Here is a 24,779-nt window from a genome sequence, read left to right as displayed (position 1 = left end):
TCTCTCCCCCTGGCTCCAGAGCTGCTCCAACCCTCTGAGCATCTCCACGGCCTCCTCTGGACTCACTCCATGTCCTTCTTGCATTGGGCATCCCCAAAACTGGACCCAGCACTGCAAGGGTGTCATAGAATACCAGGGCTAAAACAACTTCAAGACTCATCTGGTTCAACCTCTCTTGAGAAAAACCACCATCTACATAAGATGGCCCAAAACCTGCCCAGATGAATGTTTGAAGTGCCCAGTGTTGAGGAAAACACTGCAGCAGTCCAACACACAACCCTACAGGAGTCAATAGATACCACTGACTGCTGGAGTAACATCTGTAAATATACCCAGGAGAGGCAAAATGGAAATGGAAAAGCATCAGCATATAAATTTCCAAGTCTCAGCCCACACTTTTTCATCTCATTTCCCCACTGCTGAAAGCCCCAGTCAAGGCATCTCAAGTGCCAGCTGGCTTATCAGAATGTCTTGGGTTATTTCACTCACAGTATTGAATTTTCTCTGCTCTTACACAGATTTTTTTTTTTTTTCAGAACAATCTCCTTATGTGTATTCTAGCAAACACCCAAATCCTCCTTCCGTTTCGGTTAAATTTATAAAACAACTAAATCTAGATTTACTCAAAAATTCCTGTTGAAAATCTTCCTTAGAGAATGTCATTTCACCCAGACCTAAAATGCAACAGGAAAAAAATGCACAAAGCTTTTCATGAAAACACTTTGGGAAGTTTGGCTAAAGATTCCCACAGAGCATATCACTTTAATGTTCTCATTAGAATTCTGTCTTCAAAGTCAGCTTTTTTAATTCAACTAAAATTCTTTTATTTATTGACCAGGCATTGACATCTCAGCAGATATTCTCTATGCTCCCAGCTCAACTTCATCCTGAGAACAAATGCCTTTTTTTTTCAATGAAAAGATCTGTTACTGCTTTTCTTCCCCTGGGCTCCAGGAGCTGCACACAACTTCTTGAACCTGATTGAAGTCAGAGTGAAGATTTTTTTATTTTTATTTTTAAGGATAACAGAGATCAAATCTTCCCTGTGCTAGCAGATGACTCTGCAGCTTGGAAAAGGAATTAATTTTTCACCATAAGGGCCAAGTCTTTCAGTGGTGTACCTGGGGGTCATGCCATAGATGAGCGTGGGACCCCAAATTCATGAAATGTTGAGGGCTTTTTTTTTAATGCCTTGATGTTGAATGTTTTCCAGTTTTGCACGAGGAATCTGATGTAGAGGAAGGTCTCCTCCAAAAAGGAGAGCTGGCTGCTGCTGCCCAGCTGTTTGTGCAAGGAGGAGACTAAAAGTGTGGTCCCACACTCACTGAAGGATGTTGTCTCACAAGTATTTCTTACAGCAGCTGTCTTGGCTTAAATGACTTGGGATTTTCCCCAAATTCCTCTTAACTGACACACCCTACACCCCATCTGAGAACTCACCTGGGTAACAGTAACAGAAATAAGTAAGAAATCATAGAATCATAGAATCATAGAACTGGCTGCGTTGGAAGGGACCTCAGAGCTCATCAAGTCCAACCCTTGATCCACTCCCCCCGTGGTTCCCAGCCCATGGCACTCAGTGCCACATCCAGGCTCTTTTGAAATAGCTCCAGGGATGGAGAATCCACTCCTTCCCTGGGCAGCCCATTCCAATGTCTGATCACCCTCTCCAGAAAGAAATTCTTTCTAATGTCCAACCTAAACCTCCCCTGGCACAACTTGAGACCATGGCCTCTTGTCTTGCTGAGAGTTGCCTGGGAAAAGAGCCCAACCCCCCCCTGGCTCCAACCTCCTTTCAGGGAGTTGGAGAGAGTGATGAGGTCTCCCCTGAGCCTCCTCTTCTCCAGCCTCAACACCCCCAGCTCCCTCAGCCCTTCCTCACAGCATTTCTGCTGGATCCCTTCACCAGCCCAGTTGCCTCCTTTGGACCTGCTCCAGCACCTCAATCTCCTTCCTGAGCTGAGGGGCCCAGAACTGGACACAGGACTTGAGGTGTGAAATAGCACATTATATTCAAGGTTTTTGAAATGCTTGTAATTCATAGCATTTTGGTGAAATTTCAGACAACATGGTCCAGCTGTCAGCTGCATCCCACATCTGGGAGGGCATGGAGACAGGCAGAGGGAGGTGGGTGTGCAGGGATCATAGAATCACAGAATCATCATGGATAGAAAGGCCCTTTAAGATCACTGAGTCCACTCACCAGTCCTACAGCATCTTAACCACTAAATCATCTCCCAAAGCACCACATCTACTCATTTGTTGGATATCTCCAGGGATGGTGAGTCCACCACCTCCCTGAGCAACCTGTTCCAATGCTTCACCATTCTTTTACTGAAGAAATTGTTCCTAACACCTAATCTCTACCTCTCTTGGTGCAACCTGAACACATTGTCTCTTGTCCTATTGCTACTCACTGGGGAGAGTAGCCCAACACTCACCTCACTACAGCCTCCTTTCAGGTAGGTGTAGAGGGCAACAAGTCTCCCCTCAACCTCCTCTTCTCCAGGCTCAGCAGCCCCACTCTTCAGCCTCTCCTCCTAAACTCTGCTCTCCAGACATCTGCTCACCTTGGTTGCCCTTCCCTGCACCCTCTCCAGCCCCTCCATATCCTTTCTATACCCAAATAATCTTCACAAAGTACTCCAGGTGCAGCCTCACCAAGGCTGAGTACAAGGGTAAGATCACCTCCCTGGCCCTACTGAGGATGAGGATGAAGATGAGGATGGGAGATCCTGTTCTCTGCTCTATTTGCAGAGCTGGGACGAAGATGCTTCCTCCTGTTTAAAATGTAATCAGAGGCTCAATGGCTGGAGAGTACCAAGGGATGGTGCTGATCCCTAGCAGTAGGATAAGATGTGGAATGGGATGAGGTGTGAGTGAAAATGAAGGATTTCTGACCTCCCTCCCCCAGCCTCACTCTTGCAAAGGGGTTGATAGTATGGCCAGAAGGTCCCAGATCCACCAGCTGGTACCCAATGGGGATGGAGGTTCAAGATCCATTACAGCTGGAATGAGATGATCTTTAAGGTCCCTTCCAACTGAAACCACTCTGTGGTTCTACAGTGAGACTTCTCCAGAGTCAGGTTATAGGGTCATAGCACCATTTAGGTTGGAAAAGACCTTTCATATCATCAAATCCAACCATTAACCCAGCACTGCCAAGGCCACCACTAAATCAAGTCCCCCAGTGCTACATTTACACAGCTTTTAAATCCTTCCAGGGATGGTGACTTTACCCTGGGCAGCCTGGGCCAGGCCCTGATAACCCTTTCAGTAAGGAATTTTTTCATAATATCCAATCTAAATTCTCCCCCCCAGCCATGATGAATTGGAGGACTTAAGAGAAAGAAGCAGTTTGAGGGGCTGAATCTCCTTCTTCTTGGTCCAGACTTTGGGTCTCAGCAAGTTAAATCCCATCTTTAAGGGCTCTGGCAGACACAGAGAAGTTATCATCAAGAAGACAAGATGATACATGAGCTGCTGGGCAAGAGTTGTCCCCAAGGATGTAGATTCCCCCTGGGGAAACCTGAGATTCCAAGATTAATTCAAGTTAAATTTTTGTTACTGAGTCCTTTGAAGTTCCCTGAAGCCTCCCATTGGATGGGTATTTTGCCACTGTTTTTTAAAAAACCAAACCTAAACTCCCCCACATGTACAACAATTATTCCTCCAAGCCTCCTCTGTCTTGAGAACAAGCAGATTAAAGTTTCAGTGCATGTTCTTGGAGGAAGAGAGATGCTCAGAGCTGTTTTAAAGTATTGAAAAGCAGGAAGGAGAATGTCTGGCAGGGAGGGCATCTCCACACCAGGGCTGAGATTGCTCACTCTCCTCCTTTTATCATCATGCAATTTATATTCTGCAGCCATAGCACTGCAAGAACATCTCCCCAGCCTGCAACTTCATTTTCTGTGCTCAGCTACCCCAGCACTTTAATTGTCCCATAAATTTGATGGAAAGGATTTGATGCAGAGAGCTGTTAAAATGCCAAATGTCTTGAGCACTGCAACTAATGAAGGGCTCCCAAGGATTCATGTTTCAATCTATATGCAAATGTGCCCTTTGGTTGGCTTCTGCTGGACTTTTCATTCCAGCTATTCAAGGAAGCCCCAGACTCATAGATCAGACAGATACAAGGCATAAATGGGAGAGGAACTAAATTATTCAGTGTTTATGAGGAAGAGAATCCAAACAGTGGACTTACACTTTGCTTTTTATAATAACATGATTACAGAACAGCTCTGAGAAGACCTACAAGAATGCTGAGTTTCTCCCCTGTCCCTTCTACCTTGCTGACAAAATATATGGCACAATGAATCACTTAGAGAAGCTGAATGCATGTTATCCAAATTACCCCAAAATAGTGTATGTCAGCTCCAGGTGAAAACTGATGCTCCCAGAGCCCAGCTGGGAGATGGCTGTGAATAGACTGAAAGATTTCAAAATGTATTCTCTGTTATTTTCACTCTCACCCAGGAAAAACATCTCCCAGAGCATCAAACCAAGTCTCTGTAAATGCCAGTGGTCACAAAATCTATTTCTGCTCATTAAAGAACTGCACAAATCCCTTTTACCTGTGGTGCAATGGGCAATTCTGGCCCTAGCAAGAAGAAATAAAACTGGAGCAGGGAAGAAAGGGCTGCCACCAGCAAGAGGACTGCAGAACTTGTTTTGCAAGGGGCAAAAAAAAAAAGGTGCTTTTTTTTTTTTTTTTTATTTGGATCAATTCCAAGGCTAGAAAGGAAAGTGATTGCTCTCTATACAAACTCCTGAGAAATGTCAAATAGGGGAAAAGACCATTTTATCAGACAATCATAGAACACCAGGTAGGAAGTGACCTCAAAAATCATCTGATTTCACTTTTCTTGGGTAGACAAGACACCCCAGCACCCTGTCCAGCTAAATCTAAGAAGTGTCCAATGTTGGGGAATCCACCACTTCTCTGGGGAGATTATTCCAATAGCTGATTGTTCTCATGGTGAGAAATTATAGCTAAATATTTTACCTAAAAGCCAATCCTCGTGCAAGGATAGTAACACTCTCAGAAAACACAGAGAGGAACAAATCAAGGACAGTCTCATCCATGTAGGGCTCACTTTGTGGGTTTAAAAGTTGTGTTGGGGTTTTTCTACATAGAGAAATGCTGGAGCTGGCATGGAGGGATGTTGCAGAACGGGTGCCTGCAAAGGAACTGTGGGGTTTGGCATTGCCCCCAGGAGCACTGCCAAGCCAGGAGAGCAGAGCTGAAATCTCTGAGCAAGCCTTGGCTCCTTCAGAGCTCCAGGCTACTTGGAGATGCCTTCCTTGCTTTGGTGTTGAACCAAAAAGAGCTTTATAGCATCAGGTGCCAACAGTGTTTGATTGATCCCTCAGGACTTTGAGTTCTGGCTGAGCTATGGTTTCATTTACCTGCTTAGTTTAGTTCTCTGACATTTCTTTTCACTCCCATTCCTACTTCTCTCCCTATAAATTCCAGGAACAGGCTGGGGGGTCGCTAACAACAGGGAGAAACCCACAAAAGCAACAATGCTTCTCATATGTTCTCTGGGCATGGTCAAGAGATGCAGATACAATCTTTTGCCAACTCTAATTTAGTGGAAAGCTTTGTGGGATGCTCAACTTGGTCCTACATCTACTATGGAGCCAGGCTGGGAGAGCTGGTGTGAAGTGAAGGCTCCAGGGAGACCTTAGAGCATCTTCCAGTGCCTGAAGGGGATGCAGGAAAGCTGGGGAGGGACATTTCACAAGGGCATGGAGTGATAGGATGAGGGGGGTCAGCTTCAAACTAAAGAGTGGAGATTTAGATGAGATATTAGGAAGAAATTTTTTGCTGTGAGGGTGCTGAGCCCCTGTCCCAGGGTGCCCAAGGAAGCTGTGGCTGCCCCATCCCTGGCAGTGTCTCAGCCCAGGTTGGATGGGGCTTGGAGCAACCTGGGCTGTGGGAGGGGTCCCTGCCCATGGTGGTGGGGTAGGAGCTAGATGAGATTGAAGATCCCCTCTAACCTAGACAATCCTATGATTCTACAAGAAATACTTACATTTTGTGAGCATGTTTCCTTCCCCAGCAGAGAAGTGGTTTTGATTTCTGTCGGTCTGGCCCAGCAGCAGGGAATTTGCAGCATTAGGAAACCCTGGCTTTGAGATCAGGTTATATGAGGCTGCCTACACGATCAAGAAGATGCAGTTGGCAAAAAAAAAAACATGTGGCAAGCAGAAAGCCTTTGTTGTTTGCCACCAGGCCAGTGATAGCCTGGGTGAAGCCCTCCTGGAGCAACGATGTGTCCCTAGCTGGGCTGTGGTCATCGGTGGCCACCACAGCCTCCTGGTCTGCACTCCAGCTCTAAAAACATCTCTGCTTTAAATAAAAGGCAGAAGATGTAAGAAGAAGCTCCTGCTGTGCTGTGGAGCCAAAGAAAGTTGTCAGGCTGCCAAGACAGGAATTTCGGGAGCCCCCCTTTCCCATCTTCCCTTTCTTTGTGCATGGAAATGGACTTGCCATGAGTAATTTGCTAGTGACTAAAGCTGATAAGTTTGGCTCCCTCCAGGCCCCTGCTGGGGAACAATATTGGCTTTTCTTCTGAATTACTGGGTGGAAGACACAGTGTAGGAGCTCTCTGTGTTTTATCCTTCTTGTTTGAGCTGAACTCTCCACTCCCAGCTGCCCAGGGACAGCCTCTAAGGGAGATCCCAATGGGAACCATTTTGCTGGGAGAGTAGAAAGAATGCAGTAATTTTTAATTTTTTTTCTTTTTTTTTTAAATTCCTGGATTTGTAGCTGGGTAAAAACTGGGGAGATCCCAATGGGAACCATTTTGGTGGGAGAGTAGAAAGGATGCAGTAATTTTTAATTTTTTTTTTTTTTTAATTCCTGGATTTGTAGCTGGGTAAAAACTGGAGAGATCCCAATGGGAACCATTTTGGTGGGAGAGTAGAAAGGGTGCAGTAATAATATTTTTTTCTCAAAACTCCTGGATTTGTAGCTGGGTAAAAGCAGGAAAACCAAGCTGAAGGGGCCAAAAGCTTGAGAGATTGTTTGCTTTTGTTCTGATGTTGTCAGAGAAAGTTTTCAGGGGAAAAAGGATGGGAGGGGAGGACCACAAGCACATTGTACCCATTGAAAAATGAGCAGCAACTCTTTGGACCAGAGTGCAACGTGGTTTAAATGTGACTCAGATGAAGTAAACTGGAATAAAATTATGTCAGAAAGATCCTGTACCTGCTAAAAACTGAGTAACCTTGTTTCACTATGGAGGGGTCCTCACCTTATGCAGGATGCAGAGAGATATCTGCAGAATGCAAGTTCTACACAAATCTATTTCCCTATTTGTCAGCATCTGCTCAGCAGCAGGACCCAAAAGGGGAGTTAGGCTCAAAACTGTCAAGAAAAAAAGAAATGGAAGAGCTTTTTGAAAGCTGAGGGTTGTTTTAAGTGATGAGTTTTAATCCCAAAGTAATGTATCAAATAATGTTGATAACTGCTTGGAATCCATCTGGTGGTTCCTTAGATATTTTTCACACTTGGACCTTATGAAGTAAATTATGTTGGCATGGAAAACCACTGAGTTTCTTCTCTAAAAAAGCCTTTAGGAGGCTGAACGTGTTCCCAAATGTCAAAGTTAAAGGCTCTTGTGACACCTGCCTGGAGGAGATGGGCTTTGAACACGTGGGTGATACAAAGACAAAAATCACAAATGCTTCCATGTTTATTCTCCAGCATCCAACTTGCAGTACAGAAATTCTGTTATGTTTTTCCCTTCCACTGTAACACCCCAGAAATAACCCCTCACCTGCTGATGTAAGGGCAGCATCGCTCCTGCTCTGCTCTAACACTACAGGTACGAGATGTAAAAACCCAAGAATTCAGCCCCATTTTCATACCACACCAAGCACACCCTGAGGATTTAATAAGGACCCAAATCCCAGACATAGTGTTGAGGTGGATTGCATAAAGTGCCTTGAGGAGCCACCTACATGTCCCCTTTTCTGGAAGTTATTTTCATGATAGCAGAGGTGACAGAAGAAAAGATTTCCTAGAACCAAAACTCTCCATTCACACTTGGGTCCATCTAAATATGAAGTGCCCAAGCCAGTCTCTCCTGGGAAGACATCTCCAGGATGGAGATCCATCCAACCCTAAGACAGGTGGGAAAGAAATGACTTGAGAAGCCCCCTGCCTAAAGAATACCCCTTGTTTTTGGATATCCAGGAAGATGGTCTTATTAATTAAACCTCTGCAAAAGGTGAATTCAGCCCAGCCCAGAAGACTATGAACAAGTAGATGAACCCCAGAGGGGTAACCTGCAGCAGAGAGATATTAAAGGAAGTCTGGAGAGACACCATAGAATCACAGAATCATAGAATCATAGAATTGGCTGGGTTGGAAGGGACCTCAGAGCTCATCAAGTCCAACCCTTGATCCACTCCCCCCGTGGTTCCCAGCCCATGGCACTCAGTGCCACATCCAGGCTCTTTTGAAATAGCTCCAGGGATGGAGAATCCACCCCTTCCCTGGGCAGCCCATTCCAATGCCTGATCCCCCTCTCCATCAAGAAATTCTTTCTAATGTCCAACCTAAACCTCCTCTGGCACAACTTGAGACCATGGCCTCTTGTCTTGCTGAGAGTTGCCTGGGAAAAGAGCCCAACCCCCCCCTGGCTCCAACCTCCTTTCAGGGAGTTGGAGAGAGTGATGAGGTCTCCCCTGAGCCTCCTCTTCTCCAGCCTCAACACCCCCAGCTCCCTCAGCCCTTCCTCACAGCATTTCTGCTGGATCCCTTCACCAGCCCAGTTGCCTCCTTTGGACCTGCTCCAGCACCTCAATCTCCTTCCTGAGCTGAGGGGCCCAGAACTGGACACAGGACTCAAGCTGTGGCCTCCCCAGGGCTGAGCACAGGGGCAGAATCCCTTCCCTGGACCTGCTGGCCACGCTGTTCCTGAGCCAGGCCAGGATGCCATTGGCCTTCTTGGCTACCTGGGCACAACTTCTGTTCAGAGCTTTCAAATGAATGTGCTTTGTTTGAATGTCCACACCTGTTTTCCTTGGCACCCAAAGTGTTTCAGGCAGAGTTTGTGACACGGAGCCAATGCCTCTGAGCCTTTTGGAAGGAGGACAAAGTGTTTATCTCCCCTGCCAAAGTCCAGCCTCTTTTTGTTGGGCCAGAGGTCCCAATAGGTCAGATCAACACTGCAAAGACCATTTCAGTTTTTCCATGCATCTTGGGAATTCCTTCCACTCCTGAAGCTACCCTCAACTCTTCTTGTCCCTGGATAAACTGGTACCTCATGAGTTCCTGCATGCAGCTTCAGAGCTTTCTGCCCATTTGCAGCTAAAAGCACAAGTCAGACCCAGAGTCAAATCAAAAATATTGGGTGGATTTGCTCCATCACCTCCATGCTGACCCCAGGACACATGGCAATAAAGTGAGTCCTCCCCAGGTGAGACATGGAAACAAGACAGCCCAGAAGTTGACAATGAGAAAAACATTTTATGCCTAGAGACAGGGAAAACACTGTAATTCAAAGCCCTAATTTTTTTCAGAATCTACTTGAGACCTTGCCATCCAACTTAATTCTTCAATTCAACTTCTTTATAAATGTGCACGAGGGCTCCATTTTCATACAACTCTGCTCCTGGAAGCTGAGAATCAAATCTTGATTAGATTATTCTTCAAGGCAAGGCATAATCTGTGTTATCCTGCATATCCAGGACTCACATGCAGCTCCTGGGCCATCCCAAATGAGAAAACAGAAGTGGAAGATTGCACATGGCTAATCTGGACTACACACACAGAGCAATGTTTTCCTCCTCTAAGCTAATCAAGGATTAAGGTTAATGAGTATCTCTGCATCTTGTAACAGCCCTTTTAGGGAAATAGGATAAAAATAGCCTGACTTGACCCTTCCTTCCCCCCCTTCCCCCCAAAAAAGACAAAAAAACTTTTATTCATCCTTGGGGTGATGGTGTAAATCAGAAATGCTGAGGAAAGGAATGCTTCACTTACCTGTCGTAGAATGACCATGGTTCCTGGATACACACATCAGCAGTCACCAGGAATGGACCTAAACCAAAAAAAAAAAAAAAAAAGCAGCAATTAATAAACTGCCACCCTGATTCATAGACCCCAATTCAGGGATTGTCCCAACCCTAAAGGGACAGACACAGCCCCTCAGATGGAAGCAGAACTGAACAGAAGGAGCTGAACTCCCAATTCTTTCCAATTTTTCCACTTTTCCCGATTAGTTCCAGACAGTGAGAGACAATCCTCTACCACATCCAGATTAATGCCTGCACCCTGCTGAATGAGTCCAGGCCTGGAGGTTGCTTATGCAAGAAATATTTTGTAAACTGAGTCCTGGAAAGTTATACAAGAATTAACCCTGAGCAACCAGGCTGATGCTGATTTACTGCATGTGTCCTGAGATCCCATGGAATGAACTAAATAAAGCCCATGGAGAAGGTGTCCTCACATCCCACAAGATTATTACACCAGTTATCATCTTTCTATCAAAACTGCTTTCAGGAGAGGAAAGAAAATATCAAACCCTCCCCATAGCCTGTAGCTAATACCTGGGTTGGGCTGAGTATCTTGATATTCCACTGCTGCTTGATGTGTATTTTTTTTTTGTCTTTTTTTTTTTGTCTGATTCACAGATGCCTTTCATATGGGACCCATGCTGACCCTGGGCTTGGGCTGCCTGATGTGTGGTGCTGTGAGTGAAAAATGCTTTCAAAGAATGAAATTTCTGCAGCACTGAACCTCTAAGTCCTCTCGATGGCAATCAGGAATTGTTATATTTATGATGTTGAATATTTTCCAGCAGGGTAAAAACTCTCACACCTGAAAAATCCAACAGAAAGGAACTCTGTCTGAGAGACAGAACCCCCAGGAGACAGGAGGGATGTGAAAGCTGATGAAAGGTGATCTTGCAGGACACCTTTCCCTTCACAGTGACAAAGCAGGCCAGACTTGTCATACAAACCTAAATATTATGTTTCAGGTTTAAGCCAGGAGTGTTTTTTTGTGCTTTCCCCACCAAAAAGTGAACATTTCCTGGGTGGACAGGAGGCAACAATCAAGTCTTTCCACCTCCCCTCATTTCCAGGTGAGATGTCCCAAAGAGACACAATGTAGAACAGACCACTCTTGCAAAAACAAGAAGTAATAAATCTCCTGTGATAAAGAAAGTGCCAGTGTCCCACCACACTTCCCTCAGGGCAAGGAGAGAAATCTCTGCCCCACCAGCAGCAACCACACTCATCCCATTCAGCCAGGCAGGACTTGGTTTTTTGGAGCTGATCCTGCTGATAAATGGAACAGATGCTCCCATCCTACCTAGAAAGCCAGGATTTCTCTCTCTGAGCTCTTCCAGGGAATTCAAAGGCTCAGCAGTGTTTCCCTTTCTCCTGCATCACCTCTCCCTTTGTGCTGACCACATCTTTGAAGGAAGATGAAGTGTCCCACTGAGAGCTGGAGGAGTTTGCCACCTAGAGTGCCTTCAGCACCTTAATGAAACCATCCAGGTGTGGAACCCATCCAGCTGTGGAACTCATCCAGCTGTTGAACTCATCCACATGATCCATCTGCATCACCCAGAAAAGGAGCTGATGTCCTAAGAGCAGCCAAAGCATCTCTCTTCATTAGGAAACCCTCACTCAGCAAATTTTGGCCACAGACCATTTTTAATGAATTCATTTGGCTTTTTTTCTAGAAGACAGATGACTGGTGGAAAATCATGCTCCTGAAATTAATATCTGAAAGGCTTTTTTTTTTTTTTTTTTCTTCTTGATTCTCAATTTGCATCTTCCCTGTAGCACATTATATTCTTCTTCTTCTCCTTAATTCATGTGGCTTGAAAATAACTTTCTAACCCTGCCAAGCAGTGAACCCTGAGACAGGCAGCCCAGAGATGCTGCCAAATCTCTTCCACTGGGAATAGTTGGTGAAATCTTAGCTTGGCTCAGAGCAGACCCTGGGTGAGGGTCTCCAGAGGTCCTTCCCAGGTCTGTACCATGATGGTTGGAGGGGCAATGCTGAACATGGGGGCTGGGCAGCAGTCTGAGTGCCTGGGGTGGAGGACATCTGCAAGGGACTTCTTTATAGTTTCTTGCCTCAGTTTCCCTCCCTGAAAAACAGTGATCTCACCCAACAGGGAGCTCCTGAGTATTTCAGGCATTACTGAGCTGCATGACAGTCAGCAAAATGGCCTAGTGGGGCTTGTCCCATTGTGTGTCCATGTTGCAAAAGCCATGGATGGGGGAATCTCTTCCCACAGACTGGGCTAGGGCCCCTGGTTCAGTTCTCATCCTCCTGCTGCTGAAGCCAAGCACTGCTACCTGGCATAAAAAGTGTCCTGGGCATGGGCATCTTGCTCAGCCCAGCTTGTGGGGATGCTGAAGAGGTGCTGGGGAAGGATTAGAAGTGTATTTAGATACCTAGAACACTCTGTTCTTAAACAGGACTTTGGCACCCAGAGTGTCTGGGTGTTTGTTTTGTTTGTTTGTTTATTTGCTGGGGTTTGTTTGGTTGGTTTGGGGTTTTTTTGTGTGTTTTTTTTTGTTGGTTGGTTTTGGTGGTTTGGGGGTTTTTTTTGTTTGGTTTTTTTGGTTTTTTTTTTAAATTTTCTGGAGGTCTATCAGCCCCCAAGCTTGTTCTTGTTCAATGCTTTGTAAACCCCCCTGTGATGCTGTGGCAAGAGAGGTTGCACACAACATGCACCCAGCTTTCCCCACTCTTGCTCACCAAGGAAATCCCCCAAAACAGAAGGGTAGGGGAACCAGAAATTTTCCTTCAATTTTCCCACAGGGCACAGTAAGAAAGACTGGGCTTGTCTGAGATCATCTGCCCCATGGTTGACAGGACCCCTCATGGAAAATTTCAGACATTTGGAGCCTCCAGTTCTTCCTGGCAGGTGAGCACAGGATGGGAACTGAGATGGGCTCCAAAAAAAATTCTCCAGCACCTGTCCCAAATGTGTAACACAAGAGCACAAGGGAAACTCTCTGGAAAATGTATTTTTTCACAGAATCACAGAATGCCAGGGGTTGGAAGGGACCTCTGAGGATCATCTGGTCCAACCCCCCTGCAAGAGCAGGATCCCCAAGAGCTGGTTTGGGGAATCCTTCCAGGTGTGTCCTGAATGTCTCCAGGGATGGAGATTTCACAATCTCCCTGGGCAATCTACTCCAGGGGTGAAAATTTTGTAAATTTGGTTTGTTTTCTAGGCTTCTGGGTACCACCAGCCAAAGACCATCTGAACAGAGCATCTGTCCTGGTTTGGGCCAGGATAAAGGTGATTTTCTGTCTTCTACTTTTGCTTTCAGCTCAGTCTCTTGTAAGCAGCTGCAATGCTGAAATGAACAGCAAGTTTCTCAGGCAGTGGCTGCTGCTGGGACTGATAACACTTGATGTTTATAGTTCCAGCCAGAGCCTGGGGTGCAGAACCAGGGACACTGCTCAGCTCTGAGCAACATTTTGCCCTCCAGAAGGAGCAAAGGAGTAAAAAGATCCCATCTGAACCCCTCCTTTGGGGAGGAAGGGACAAGAGAGATGCCAGAATTGACCAGAGGATTCCATCCCATCCACCTCATCCTCAGGATAAATTTGAGGGATCACCAGGGTCAAACCCCTTCCTGCTTCCCCTTCTTCCCCTCTCCCTCTTTGCTTGGGCATCCTGGGAGGATCCCATCCATTCCTCTGCCTGTGCTCCTGATCCATCCCAGCCTGAATCTGTGTGTTCCTGCCTCCAGCTCCCAACTGCTGCTGACTCCAGGATTCCAGCCTGGATTTTCCCAGGGCTGCCCTGCAGCCTCGGTGGTGACGTGAGAGTTATTGGGGGCAAGGGGGGAAGGAACATGGTATCAATTTCCTGTCTATTTGTATAGACTTAGTAATTTTTCCTATTTCTCATTCCTGTTTCATTCAAGCTGTGTAGTTCAGTTTCCAACCCATCAGTCTCTCTCCCTTATTCTCTCTCCTTTCTTTATCAGGGAGGGGAGGGGGGATTAATAGAGAGCAGCTGTTATTTGGTTTAATTGCCAGGACAGTGTTAAACCCTGACAGCATCTCAGGGAGGAAGTGAAGCAAGGCTGAAGGGGCTAAAAAATCCTTTAAACTCCTTACGGATGCAAAGAGATGCGCAACAAGGAACTGTACATGTCACCTGCTTGAAAGCAATGTTGAACAGAAGCTAAGGAGTGCTTCAGTTGAAGGTCTCCACCATGGTAGCCCAGGTCTGCCCAGGTAGCCAAGAAGGCCAATGGCATCCTGGCCTGGCTCAGGAACAGCGTGGCCAGCAGGTCCAGGGAAGGGATTCTGCCCCTGTGCTCAGCTCTGGGGAGGCCAGAGCTTGAGTCCTGTGTCCAGTTCTGGGCCCCTCAGCTCAGGAAGGAGATTGAGGTGCTGGAGCAGGTCCAAAGGAGGCAACTGGGCTGGTGAAGGGATCCAGCAGAAATGCTGTGAGGAAGGGCTGAGGGAGCTGGGGGTGTTGAGGCTGGAGAAGAGGAGGCTCAGGGGAGACCTCATCACTCTCTCCAAGTCCCTGAAAGGAGGTTGGAGCCAGGGGGGGTTTGGGCTCTTTTCCCAGGCAACTCTCAGCAAGACAAGAGTCCATGGGCTTAAGCTCTGCCAGAGGAGGGTTAGGTTGGATATTAGGAAGGAATTCTTTCCAGAGAGCGTGCTCAGACATTGGAATGGGCTGCCCAGGGAGGGGGTGGATTCTCCATCCCTGGAGATATTTCAAAAGAGCCTGGATGTGGCACTCAGTGCCATGGGCTGGGAACTGCAGCGGGAGTGGATCAAGGGTTGGACTTGATGATCTCTGAGGTCCCTTCCAACCCAGCCAATTCTATGATTCTATGGTGACCTTCCCCATGGCTTTCTGGTTGGTTAAGGAGACCCTCAAATGCAGGAGGAACCCAGGAGTGCTGCACTCTGGAGGCAGAAAGCCTGAGGAACCTGGACAAAGCCATTATCCTGCAATGGCAAAGAAGGGGATTGCTACTTTAATCTGTTTCACTGGCACTTCTCTGCTCCTTGTTGGCATTTTATGGCTGAAGTCCAACCCCATGACCAACCATACTGCCCAGGGGATCACTCCCCCAGTACTAATCCTCCAGAGCACATGCTCCTTAAGCATTGGGGAGGAGAAATTCAGCTTTTTTTTATATTCTAAACTCAAATTCTGTTCCTTTCTCCTGAAGTCCCACACCCCACAGGATTTTCCTGTCTAAAAATCCAGCAAAGAAAATGGAATAATTAATTTCTGGGGGGTGTTCACATCCAGTCCCCTTCAGCACCCACCTCGGGGCAGACCTTGTCTTTTGGAGAACACCCTGGACACTTAACAATATGAAAAAACCCAACCAAACAAAAAGCCTCAACCCCCCAAAAAACAACAAAAAAACACCAAAACCAAACCAAACAAGGTAAGAGTCTGTTCCTTCCCTGCCTCCCATCCACATCAATTGACTGGCAAATACTTAATGTGTCACCAGAGCCCAACAAAGAGATTTACCCCCTCTCTGCTCCTTCCACACTGCTGCTTTCACCTCCTGCCCTCCAGCAAGGGGATCTGAGAAAAAGTAAAGATTTTGCAGTGCATTTTATTGTTCATCTGAGAACTGGTGAATAAAATGGTCAGGAAGAAAACCACTGGTTCTTGAATGAGGTTAAAGTAACCAACCCACCATTGGGATCTCCAAACACTGAATGCCCAGGACAGCAAGCAGAGAAGAAGAAAAGACACTTAAGACCACTCCTAGTCCTTCTCCTGCTGGAAGCTGGAATGCTTGGAAAATTCTGACTTCTTCTCCATTCTTCCTAGAACCTTTGAGTTCAGAAGATATCAGTCTGAATATGGCAGCCATCTGTTTCCTTCCTGGCTAGCAGTTCTCCTCCTTGCTAGCTTGGTCAACAAGCAAGCTCTCAGCAGACAACCCACTGTTTCTCTAGGTAATTATCTCAAAAGGTCAAATCATTCTTAGGGTTTAGAATGAAGCATCTTCCCCTCATCTGCACTTGCCTTCAGCTTCCCACCTTACCAACCCCAACCAAAGTTGTGTCCCACTGCTGCACCTCAACCTCCCTCATCCCAGGGTCTCCTGCACCCCTTGGCTTGGAGCTGTGACCAGGGCATGGAGCAGAGGGAAGCCAGGATGATATGTCATGTCCAGGGAACTCTTTGCAAGAGGGATGTGCCCTTTTTTTTGCCTCCCAGCTCTTCATGGCATCATCTGTGTCTGCTGCTTTCAGTTTTCATTACCTGCTGTCCCTGTGCAGGCACTTGCAGCCTGTTCCCACCTCTTCTCTGCTTTTCAATGAGCTGAACACTCAGTAAGAACTGCAGAAAAACTGCTGGGGTTTCTGAACCCATCTTGGGTAAACCACAGAATGGTTTGGGTTGGAAGGGACCTTAAAGATCATCGAGTTCCAAACCTTCTACCAGGAGCAGGGACACCTCCCACTAGAGCAGATTTCTCCTAGACTGGGCTGAGACACTTCCAAGGATGGGGCAGCCACAACTTCTCTGGGCAGCCTGGGCCAGGGTCTCACCACCCACACACAAAAGAATTTCTTCTCAATGTCTACTTGAAATCTCCCCTCTTTCACTTTGAAACCATTCCCCCTCATCCCATCACTCCCTGACTCTGTAAAAAGTCCCTCCCCAGCTTTCCTGGAGCTCCTTCAGGCACTGGAAGATGCTCTGAGGTCTCCCTGGAGCCTTCTCTTCTCCAGGCTGAACAACCCCAACTCTCCCCCTGGCTCCAGAGCTGCTCCAGCTCTTTGATCATCTTTGTGGCCTCCTCAGACTCACTCCAACAGCTCCATGGCCTTCTTTGGTTGGGGATTCCAGAACTAGACACAATATTCCAATCCTGGATACACCTGATCTCCTGTTTTCCAGTGCTCCCATTCTCCTTGGGCTGTAGTCTCCTATTTTGCCTCCATTTCTGCACTAAGGGTGGGTTCTCCCATCTGCTCAGATGTCTCCCATCTTCCTGATGTTGGTAGCAACTGTGCAGCTGAGAAAGGGATGCTCCTGTATTTGGCACTGGGGAGCCCACACCTCCAGTGCTGTGTTCAGTGCTGGAGCCCTCACTACAATCCAGACTTTGAGTCTGGCTGGGTGAGTGCTTTAAGTGTTGCTTAAAACATGAGCATCTCCTTTGCCTGAGCTTTGGTATTGAAATGTTCATGGTCCTGACCATTCCCTTACATCTTCCTGTGGCACAAGTATCTCCTCACAAGAAGAATTAATAACTTCTAACTCCTCCTATGCAGGTTACATGGAGAGTAAAATCAAGTCTGATTTTGCTCACCATCATCTCTTCTATGGTGGGGAGAAGCTGCATTCCTAAAAGCAACACCACTGCCTCAGGTGGCCAAGAAGGCCACCAGCATCCTGGCTTGTATCAGGAATGGTGTGGCCAGCAGAAGGGCAGTGATGGTGGCCCTGGAGTCAGCACTGGGGAGCCCACACCTCGAGTGCTGGGTTCAGTTCTGGGCCCCTCACTACAAGAAGGACATGGAACAAGTTCAGAGAAGGGAAACCAAGTTGGTGAAGGGTCTGGAGAACAAGTCCTGTAAAAAGAGTTTGAGGGAATTGGGAATGTTCAGTTTAGAGAAGAGGAGGCTGAGAGGAGACCTCATTGCTCTCTACAGCTCCCTGCAAGGAGGTTGTAGGGAGGTGGGTGCTGGGCTCTTCTCTCAAGTGAACAATGACAGGACCAGAGGAAATGGCCTGAAGTTGCACCAGGGGAGATTTAGCCCAGATCTGAGGAAGAATTTCTTTACTGAAGGAGTAGTCAGGTGTTGGAATGGGCTGCCCAGAGATGTGGTGGAATCACCATCCCTGGAGGTATTTAAAATCTGTAGATGAGGCACTTCAGGACATGCTGTAGTGGGCATGGTGATACAGATATTGATACAGATATTTTATTTGGGGGGAATACTGACAGTTGGATGTGATGATCTTAGAGGTCTTTTCCAGCTGTGACAATTCTGTGATTAATACACAGGAATTCAACCCAGAGTACTTGCTGATTTTTTTCCATATGCAGGATGGCATTCCCTGAGCTTTTACAAGCATGAGGCTCTGGTGATGGAAAAGTGGGGACACAGGGACCCCAACCTGGCCAGCATACTGCCTGTCACCCTGCTGAGAAAGTTCCCCTCTTGATGTCTGAATTACCACCTCCACACAGACAGATTGGCTTCAGGTCCTGCTACAGGTGACCTGAGGAATGCAAGAAGGAAGCCAGGCAGGTCAGGACACTGATAAACTGCAGAAAACATCAGAATTACCATTTTTCATCCAACTGGTACATTTGTGACACATTCTGCCTGCAGGCCCCACACCCCTTGGGAAATGGTCATCATGTTTTCCTGGAAAAACTCTGATCCAAGTTCACTGAAAGTCAAGAACAGCTTTTCCTACAGCTTTTGGATCAGACCTTCAGTAGCCACCAGGTTTCCAGTGAATGCTGGTGACAGGAGACACCAGAAGAGCTGTTCTGAACATTTTGGTGTCAAAAATGACCTCCTGGTCAGCTCTGGTTCCAGGGGCCTGGACAACCAAGGGAAAAAGAAAGATTCCAGAGGAGCTACAAGATATAGAAATTAGTGGGGGTAAAATCCACTGGAAGCCAAGGAGCCTTTCTGAGGATCCAGGGCTTCATCCAAGAAAGGTTCCTTAGTTCTGGATGCAACACAGTGCAGCTGAAGAGCATCCTGCCAGGGCTGGTTTAGAGACCAAGCAGATTTCTCTCCAGCTATTCCTGCTCTGTTCAGACTGACAGTGATGAGAGTCAGGGGATTAGGTACTAATTAGATTTAAGGGTATTCCTGTAGGGCTTCTCCTTCCAGTGGGCGGATGCTGTTCCAAGGGAAGACCTAATTTGTTGTTGTTTTTTTTGTTTGGGTTTCGTTTTTTGTTTGTTTGTTGGTTTTTTATTTGTTTTGTTTTGTTTTGGTTTAGTTTTTTGGTTTGTTCCAGCCATCCTGCAGATCTGAGATCTCCAAAACCAGAAACTTCCATCTACTGGACATCAAAATAAACTTTCCTACACAGAAGAACACAAGCAACCAGCTAATTAATTCATCAAAACAAATAACTAAAGAAAGGATTGCAGACACTAAGGGGACTTTCTGTAAAAAAAAACCATCAGGGTTGAAGGGTCTGGATGCTTTAGATGCACACATACTTTGCATTTCTGTACATCAGGGTTGGTTTTTTTCATGTAACCCAAAAAAGAAAGTGCAGAGCTGATGCAGGCTGCAGGCTGTCATTCTGCAGGTGCAACTGAAACCCAGGGAAATGATGCTTGTAATTGAAACCACCCCTAAATAGGGTGTAATCTACTCAAGGTGAGTGACAGAGAGGTGGCAGGGGTTGTGCAGTAGGTAGAGCTTCCAGGCAAAGACCTCAATCACCCCAATTGGGGCCTGATTCCCAACAGGTCCCAGGAGAACTTAAAACTTCTGAAAAATCTGGCTACTCCCTGAAAAGTGAGCACTTGAACCATGTCCTGAGCTCTCCTCATTGGTCAAGGTGGCTATGGACCAGCTAAAAATATAAATACTGCTGGTTTGGGGCAGGTTGGTCAGAGAAGCTGTGGCTGCCCCTCCCTGGAAGTGTTCAAAGCCAAACTGGATGGGGCTGGGAGCAACCTGGGCTGGTGGGAGATGTCCCTTCCCATGGCAGGGGAGTTGGAACTGGATGAACTTGAAGGTCCCTTCCAACCAAAACCCATTCCATGACTCAATGAGGACAGAAGCTGAAGCTTCCACAGCCCCAAGAACCTGTTGTGTGATGCACTTACTGCCTAGGGATGGTGGAAAGCAAGACCCAAGCATTTCCTTGCCTCCTCATGGGCACATGCAGGGGTCAGAATTGAGCTGGGAGTAATTTGTCACCAGTATCACCAGTATTTATCCACCTGAGCTCAAGGACTGTGGAGCAAGGCAGAAACAGGCAAATGGGAGTTCATCATCAGACATCTCTTTGTGGTTTTCTGCACCAAATCAGCACTTGTAGTCCCTGATAACAGCAATAGTGTTGACATTTAGGTGACTTTGTGCATCTTGATCTTTTTTCTTGGGTTTTTTTGGTCTCTATCTGACACCCAAACTGTGACTGCTCAGATGCAGACACTCCACTTGATAAAGTCAGCCAAGATCACCCCCATGATGACTCTGGGGACAAACATTTGCTTCCAAGAACTGATTCACTTAGTCTGCTGGAGAAGTCAGCATTATTTCTCCTCCCTGACCTCTAAGGAAGCCTGAGATGGCTGCTTTCATCTGGATGTCCCCTCCTCTCTCCATCCCTGTGCTCCCTGAGCTGCTGGGAATATATCAAAAGACCATTTAGCTGCATCTGTGGAACTCCTTTGACCCTCAAACCACCATTTGAAGGGTCTTGGAAGCAGTGCCACGGAGAGAGACACCTCATCTGAATGATTCCCAGCCAAAAAAACCCCCAAAACAAACCTACTTTAGAGCAAAGAACCACAGAAAGCTCCCTCTGGAAAGTCAGAGAATCAATACCCAGCCTCCATCCATCCATCAGAGTGTAGTTGGGAAAGCAGCATCAATTTTTTAAGCCTCCAGCAGGAAGTTCAATAGATTTGCCCTGCATTCAATCCTTCCAAAAAAAGCCTGGCAGGTAGAAAAGCTGAACAAAAGACCTGACCTTTCCTCTCTCCCTGTGCTTTCACAGAGCCAGAGCAGAACAATGGCCCCTGGTGGCATCTGATCCCCCCCTGGCCACAGACACATCCTCCCCAGAAGGGCAATTTCCCTTTGTCCACCAGTGCCTGAGGATTTATCAGCAGCCCCAGTAATTAATCAAATAAAGGATCCTTTTGCAAAGTGCTCAGGTGTAATTTCAGCATAATCCAGACCCAGCAGGCTGAGCTGATGGAGGCAAAATGCTGCACTTGCAGGTCAGCCAAGAAGTGTCTGCAATCTGTTTTCTTCTCTTTTTTCTGAGATGTGGTGGTGAAACACTGGAACAGGGTGCTCAGAGAGGTTGATAGAGGCCCCATCCCTGGACACATTCAAGGTCAGGCTTGATGGAGCTCTGAGCAACCTGATCCAGTTAAAAATGTCCCTGCAGGAGGATTGCACTGGATGAATTTTAAAGGCCCCTTCCAACCCAAAACACTCTATGATTATGTATAGATGAGCTCCCAGTCTTGCCAGGGTGTCCATAGAGGGCCTGGCACACAAGAACAGCTTAGAAATGATTCCTATATTTGAAATTGAGGGTGAAATAGCCATGGATGTGCTCACAGCACCCTCCTCCTTGGAGCAGGGATGTTCTGCACAGTGCTGGGCTGTCCTGGAAGTCCCTTTGCTCATCCTGCAGGATGTCCTCACAGATCAGGAAAACCCAACCAGTGTGGGATCAGCAGACCAACAAGTTCCAGTGGGGATACCATGGATCTGGGCAGAGCAGGGGTATGGACAGAGATGTGGTTGACTTCAGGCTGATGTGTTTTACAGCAGTGCATGGAATTTTGGAGGAGATTCCTGTGTGGCATCCCCTGTTTTGAGGCAGGTTCAGGAGGCACTGAACCACAGCCCTAAACTCTGCTGCAGCTTTAATCCTTTGGTTGTCTTGCTCAGGAAGGTTCAAAGGCTGCATCTATAATCCAAGAACAATTCCAAGAAGATGCCAGGGAAGGTGTGGATGTGTGTATTTATATATTCTACAGAGAATGATGCATAGCTATACCTCCTGGATATATACTCTGGCCAATTCTATCTTCCTGGCTCCAGTTGGGAATAAATGGGACATGTTAAGAAGGACATTGGGCTGGATCATCTCCAAGCTTTCTATTTTACCAATCTGCAAGACCATAGGACTTGTTTCAAGACAGAGGGCAGGAGAAGGAGCATTGCACCCACTGCAGGCTGGGGCCAGGGCCCCAGAATGAAATTTATGGGCAGTCAGGTGATTTGTCCCGTGGCACTGGAGTTTGTTCCCAAAGTGGTTTCAGAGGGAGTTAGGTCCTTGGGTTTTTTCCAAGTCCCATGAAGTGCTTTTAAAAACCATCTCCAGATGTCCTGCCACCACCCAGAGAAGGGATGGCAGAGGTGAGAGCTGAACTCCAGACTAAATCCCAGCCCAGTAACTTAATTACTGACCCACTGCTGACTTTGATTTTGCTACAGAAATGTTCATTAAAGAGAATCTTCACAGCAGCTGCTGTTTCAGTGAGCCCTTACACTGTTATTCCCATCCCACAAATCCCCTCCTGTTTATGGAGGAAGGGATGATGCTATCCCCATTTCACACAGAGGGAAACTGAGGCACAGGAGGAGGATGTGACTTTCCCCAAGGTCACTCAGGAGAACCAGGAAGGTGCCATGTGCCCCATGCAGACACCCAACTCCATGCCTATGACTCCAGCTCAAAATGCCTTTAATAAAAGCAGTTCCCCTGCTCTTCTCTGTCCTTAAACTGTCCTAATAAGCAGCTGTCTCACCCTCTGCTCTTGCTGGTCCCTACTGGTCTGGCATTGCCTGTGCAGTCTCATTAATATAGGCTGGAGCAGGGCTTCTGCAAGCTCTTATAATCCTATGAGGGTTGTTTTTTTGGTTTTTTTTTTTTTTTTTCAGCAGGAACCCCTTTGCTGGGATTTTCAGTGAAATCCTCCCTCTGCCTGCCCTGACACTATCCTCTTATCTCTCAGGGTCCTGGAGAAATTCAGGACAGCTCTTCCAAAAGGTCGAGGCCAGCTTCCAAATGCAGGGGCTGGTAGGATTAAGTGGGTTCAAATCAGAAGATCCTAGCCCTGTTTTATCCTGCTGAGACTCCTGATGACTCCAGAGGGTGTTTTCCTGGAACAGGGAGTGGACAAATTAAACAGACTCTGCTCTGCCCTTCCAGGGTGCCTTGGGTGCAATCTCCATCACTTCCCTCAGGGCAGCATGAGGCAGTGCTGGGAGACATCAGCCCTGTAATAGCCCAGATGAGAGGGGGACAGAAGCTTCCTGACTCATTGGCTGGACATGCAAAATGTGATATTAATTTTGGAGCTGGAGAAAGTGAGTCACAGGGACTCCTTGTCTGCTGCTCTTCACGTTTTGGTGGCACACAGGGGATACTCAGTGCTCTCCAGGGAATCCTCTGGCTGAGCTCAAGATACACCCACAGGTGTTTGCTAAAGCAAAGGGAGACTAAAGGGCATATATGAGAGTAAATTTAGAGGAGATATTAGGAATAAATTCTTGGTTGTGAGGGTGGTGAGACCCTGGCCCAGGCTGCCCCATCCCTGGAAGTGTTGAAGGTCAGGTTGGATGGGGTTTGGAGTAACCTGGTGAAGCAGAAGATGTCCATGGTGGAGGGGTTAGAACTAGATGATCTTTAAGGTCCCTCTCAACCCAAACCATTATAGATTCTATGATAGGTCATGCTCAAACATAAACTAAAAGTCAGTGCATCCCCAAGCAGTCTGGAAGGGCAAAAAAACTGGAGCTCCAGGAGGTGAAATGACTTTGCTCCCACCTGGTGAAGAGCAGAATGAGAAATAATGGTTCAAGTCCCTTTGTGAGCAGCAGAATTAACAAAACCCTCATTATTTGAAGTTTTCTTGTTTTAAATAAGATTTCTTGATGGCCAACAAGGCACAGTCTTTCCTGCAGGTGAGCCATCCAGCACAATTTTCCCATCCCATGAGTGCTCCCTGGTATCCAACAGGAGCTGGCATCATGCTGCAGGACATCACATTTCTCCCATGTTCACCTACATATTTTCATGAAGTGTCCAAGAACTTGGGTCCCTTGCTAGAGCCAAATTTGAAGTGAGCTTGGTCAGCAAACCACCCCAATTAGGTGACACATCCAAAGAGCCAGGCAGCCTGACCACACAAGCCTTGTTTCCTATGGAAATCAGACTAGATGGGCAAGTCACCTTTAATCAGGTGCTTAATTTATTCCAGTTGTAACAAGCTGCTCTGATCCCACCCTTTTTTTTCTTTTTTTCAGTATTTGGAGATGTCCCTTTGAAGAAAAGGGTGGCTTGTGGCTATTTGTGATTTGCTCTCAGCTACCCAGAAGAAATCTGTGTTTGCTGGAGACAAGTCACACCATTAGGGCTGAGTTTAACATCACAGCTGCACTGGAAAACCTTGACTTTTATCCCAGCCCTTTCAATTTAAAATCTTCCCTATGTGTTGAGCTCAAGTCTGGGAGGACAGGACCTGGTTTGCTACTCCTAAGAGTAGTCTGCTGTGAACAAAAAAAGAAAAAAACAAAAAACCCCAGATATAACAAAGCACCCATGCAGATCCCGAGTTATTTCTAAAAGTCATAATGTTGCTCAAACACTTTTTTGTTACCCACCACCTTAATCTGCAACCTGTTCATCCCCATCGTGGCACCCCAAGCTGCCATGGCTCTCATGTTCTGACCAAGATCACTGGGTGCTCTCTTGACTCTCTGATGATGCTTTGGGTGCAGGAATAACATTCAGCCATGGACAAAGCAACATCTCAGTTCCTTGCTGGAGTAACCCAGCTGGTCTCCTGGAAACTCCTGCTCAGGGCACAAGAACCTTCAGCACCCAAGAGGTGGCAAAGCTTCCTCCCCATTATCCTGGAGAGCAACAATTTTTTTTTTACATGGGAAGGACAACATCCTTGCAGTGTTCCTGCTCTGAAACACCTCCCCAGTGAGAGAGCAGATTGGGCTGACCTTCTCATGAATTGTTTATAAGTCTCCATGTACAGCTTTACTGAATTACATAAAAGCTCTAATAGTTCCTGCCATGGAG

The 24,779-nt window shown here is 46.8% G+C and overlaps 1 protein-coding gene across 1 annotated transcript in view; it reads right to left on the bottom strand.

The window, feature by feature from the left end:
* Positions 1-24,779, bottom strand: part of MYO7A (myosin VIIA) — a 115,039-nt gene that overhangs the window by 82,554 nt on the left and 7,706 nt on the right. Inside the window, exon 2 of the mRNA XM_071766289.1 lies at positions 10,001-10,058. Coding sequence (XP_071622390.1) covers positions 10,001-10,018 — 18 coding nt within the window. The 5' untranslated portion in view covers positions 10,019-10,058. The remainder of the gene's footprint in view (positions 1-10,000; positions 10,059-24,779) is intronic.

The sequence above is a fragment of the Heliangelus exortis genome, chromosome 1 (genome assembly GCF_036169615.1).
Source record: "Heliangelus exortis chromosome 1, bHelExo1.hap1, whole genome shotgun sequence".
In the NCBI taxonomy this organism is placed as follows: Eukaryota; Metazoa; Chordata; class Aves; order Apodiformes; family Trochilidae; genus Heliangelus; species Heliangelus exortis.
The sequence above is the reverse complement of the archived record's forward strand: the minus strand, read 5'-3'. Positions and strand labels throughout refer to the sequence as shown.